Source organism: Nicotiana sylvestris, chromosome 11 (assembly GCF_000393655.2).
Source record: "Nicotiana sylvestris chromosome 11, ASM39365v2, whole genome shotgun sequence".
NCBI lineage: Eukaryota > Viridiplantae > Streptophyta > Magnoliopsida > Solanales > Solanaceae > Nicotiana > Nicotiana sylvestris.
Window position 1 is genome coordinate 55,067,502 of NC_091067.1, and position 3,900 is coordinate 55,071,401.

Here is a 3,900-nt window from a genome sequence, read left to right on the forward strand (position 1 = left end):
TAAATCTGGGATCGACACTTAGTCGATGGGTAGTTATCTCCGGTGGGATCCCTATCATGTCTAAGTGGGACCAGGTAAAGCAGTCAGTTTTATCGATAAGAAATTGACTGAGTTTTTTCCTGAGTTCGGGGGTTAACCCCGTCCCCAAGTATACCTTTCATTCCAGAAGATGCTCAATCAATATAGCCTGCTCGAGTTCTTCGACCGTGGACTTTGTCGCGTCCGATTCCTCGGGGGCAACGAAGGCTCGGAGGGGAGGGGGGGTGAGAAAATCTTCTTCTTTGTCATTGTCCACGTGTTCGTCGATCACCTGTCCATCAGGCTCAACCGAGGGTATGGGCTATGATTGCTATTTGGCGGCATGTTTGTCCTTTGACTTCTCCGATGTAGATAGCGTCGATACAGATGTTAGGTCGTGTACTGCAAATATCTCCTTAGCTGCATGCTGCTCTCCATATACTGTTTTGACACCATCCTTTGTTGGGAACTTCATCATTTGATGAAGGGTTAATGGCACTGCCCTTACGCTATGGATCCACGGCCTTCTAAGTAAAGCATTATACCTCATATCTCCTTCGATGACATAGAACTTGGTGTCTTGTATGATTCCAACCACGTTGACTGGGAGGATGATTTTCCCCTTCGTCGTTTCACTTGCCATGTTGAATCCATTCAAGACTCGAGAGCAGGTATGATTTGGTCAAGCAGCCCAAGCTGCTCCACGCCCCTTGATCTGATTATATTTGCCGAGCTACCTAGATCCACGAGAACACATTTAACTTGAATTTTATTTAAAAGGATAGAAATTATCAGTGCATCGTTGTGAGGCTGAGATAAGGCCTCGGTATCTTCCTCGCTAAATGTGAGGGTGCCTTCGGGCACGTAGTCCCGAGTCCATTTCTCCCTTGTGATGGAAACCTTGGTGTGTTTGAATATAGGTCCCTCTGGAACGTCGACTCCTCCCATAATCATGTGAATGACATGTTGAGGTTCTTCGGGCTTATTCTTCCTGTTTGCATCCCTTTCTCGGAAATGGCTCTTGGCCCGGTCGCTGAGAAATTCATGAAGATGCCCTTCGTTGAACAACCGGGCTACCTCCTCTCTGAGCTGCCTGCAATCTTCGGTCATGTGCCCATGAGTACCATGATATTTGCACATCAAGTTAGGGTTACTTTGAGAAGGATCGGTCTGTATAGGCTTGGGCCATCTAGTATCTCTAATTATGCCAATGGCTGAGATGATCCCCGAGGCATCGACGCTGAAGTTGTATTTTGATAATTGGGGTGCCTCTGCCGGTCCCACATGATTATCAAACCCGGTTTTGCTCATGAGTCCCCGAAAACATTGACCTCGATCTGCTCTTCGATCATTTCGAGGTATATTACGCCTTGAAATGTTCCTTCACTCCTCGACGTATGGCTGATATCTTTACTTATTCGATCTTGACCCCCTGTCTGCATTTCTTGACTCCCTTGCTAGTAACCTGCTTGGATAAACTAAGCCCGAGGGGGATCCCAACTGGTCATCCTCGACCCTAATTTTTTATTGGTACCTGTTATGCACATCTGCCTAAGTCACAGTGGGATACTCGACCAAGTTCTGTTTCAGCTGCTTCGAAGCTATCGAGCTTCGTTCATTTAGCCCCTGAGTTAAGGCTTGTATGGACCAACCATCGGAGACTGGTGGTAACTCCATTCGTTCTGATTGAAAACGGGATACAAACTCCCTCAGCATCTCGTTCTCCCTTTGCTTTCTTTTGAATACATCGGACTTCCTTGTTACAACTTTTACGGCACCGACATCTGCCCTCACAAATGAGTCTGCCAACATGGCAAACGAATCGATAGAGTTCGGGGGTAGGTTATGGTACCAAATCATGGCACCTTTTAGACAGAGTTTCCCCAAACTTTTTTAGCAAAACAGATTCAATCTTATCGTCTTCCAAATTATTTTCTTTTATACTAGTATGTGGTAATGTGCTCGTTAGGATCAGTGGTTCCGTTGTATTTTGGGATATCTGGCATCCAAAACTTCTTCGGGATGAGCTTTGGAGCCGCACTCTAGAGGAATGGTTTTTGCACGAACTTTTTCGAGTCCAGTCCTTTCAAAATCGGAGGTGCTCCTGGTATCTGGTCGACCCTCGAGTTGTATGTCTCCATCTTTTTGTAATTTTCTTCAATTTTATTTTTTCCGGTCTCTATCCTTTTTGGCGAGATCTTCTAGCATTTTTATAATAGCGGGGTTAGTCCCTGAGCCATTTTCATCGGGCCTCTCTAGCGTTGGTTCAACACGCCGAGTGTTCACTGGTTCAGCTATGTTGGGAGTTCTATTCTGACTCTGAAGTTGAGCGATGACGACTTGCTGGGCTTGCAAAATTTCAAATATCACCTGGAGGCTGTCTCTTCCTTCTTCCATTCCTCGTGTTTCCTGATCTCTGGCTTGGGCTTCCCTGTGCGCATTCCTTACGGGGTCTATGCATGCATCCGTATTTAGAGCATTATGCGAACTGATATCGACTGGCTCCATATTTGGCACTCTCTCAGGGTTTATGGGTGGCACATCGACCCCTATACCACTGTTTTCTCCGAGTCCCTTCACTGTCATGAGCAGATGCTTTTGTGTGCTAGACATATCTTAGCCTGAAATCAAAGAATCTTTGACAAGAAAAAGTATGAAGAATGACGTGTGTTATCAGAAAACTAGCACTAAAATAATCACTATTATCTTATACCCCACGGTGGGCGCCAAACTCTTTACCTTGAAAAATATGAGTAACAATTAAAGATAAATTGTGGTTTTAAAGATATTTGAATTCCAATACTAATGAATGTACAAATAATATTAGGTTTAAGCAAGAGAAATTGATGAATAAAACCAATATTGTTAGAGCAATAGGGGCCTCGAGCTCGATTATTTTAGGGGCCTCGAGATAAGCTAAGAACAATAAAGTATAAATAATAAGCTGAAGAACAAATGTTGAGCACGGTAAACAAGAAAAGCAGAGTAGAATGTTCTATTGCAGTGAATAATGTGTCTTTACAAATGATTGGGTCCCCTTTATATAGGAGGAGAGAATCCCAGCATAGTACATTCCTAATTGTGGTAAAGAATTCTATTGGTATAGGTATATAACAACCTAGTATGGACCTGTATTATTTCGTACAAATCTTATCCTTTAATTTATGCCCTGATCCACATGTTCTCGAGAAATTTCCGCTCTTTCTTGAGTGTCTTCGAGATCGTACTGCCATTGATGTAGATCGTGCCAGGCCCTCGATCTGCTCCCTCAGAGTGTGTGCCCTTCAGCCGGGTCCAACCCCCACTGCGAGTCACCCGGGCTCGAACTCATAGTCCCAATTTAAGACCTCGAAATCGGGCTCCTCGATTTTGACCGTATACATAGATATAGATATAGATGATAAAACAACTTTGTTTTGGAACAATTCGTTGTACACATTTTTGCTGAAACAGAAAGAACATTCATTTGGGTGAAAAATGAAGATAGAAGAAAGAAGCACTTAGGGTGTGTTTGGTATAACGGAAAATATTTTCTTGGAAAACAAATAGTAATCTTATTCATTTTTCAGTGTTTGGTATGCTAATTAAGGAAAATGACTTCTCAAGAGTATTCATAAATAATTTAGATATAATAAACATGAAGCCATAAACTTTCAAACCAACAACCTTTCGAACCCACATTTTTCATAAACTTTCGAAAACACGGAATTTCGAACCCGTAAACTTTATAATTTCTAAACCCGTAAAGTTCCAAATACATAAATCTCCGAACTCAAAACTTTGGAACTTGTAAAATTTTGAATCTTTAAACCGATAAATAAAAAAACTAAAATTGAAAAATATATTAAAAAAAATATTTTTTCGGAGGACATCGTGACCCTT

The 3,900-nt window shown here is 42.3% G+C and overlaps 1 protein-coding gene across 1 annotated transcript; it reads right to left on the reverse strand.

The window, feature by feature from the left end:
- Window positions 1-672: 672 nt before the first annotated feature.
- Window positions 673-1,128, reverse strand: LOC138881052 (uncharacterized). The gene has a single exon (XM_070161252.1). The coding sequence runs from the start codon at window positions 1,126-1,128 to the stop codon at window positions 673-675; it is 456 nt and encodes a 151-aa protein (XP_070017353.1).
- Between the last annotated feature and the right edge of the window lie 2,772 nt (window positions 1,129-3,900).

Bases quoted from the DNA above. Each gene is read 5' to 3' on its own strand.
- LOC138881052 (XM_070161252.1), bottom strand. From the start codon at position 1,128: ATGACCGAAGATTGCAGGCAGCTCAGAGAGGAGGTAGCCCGGTTGTTC.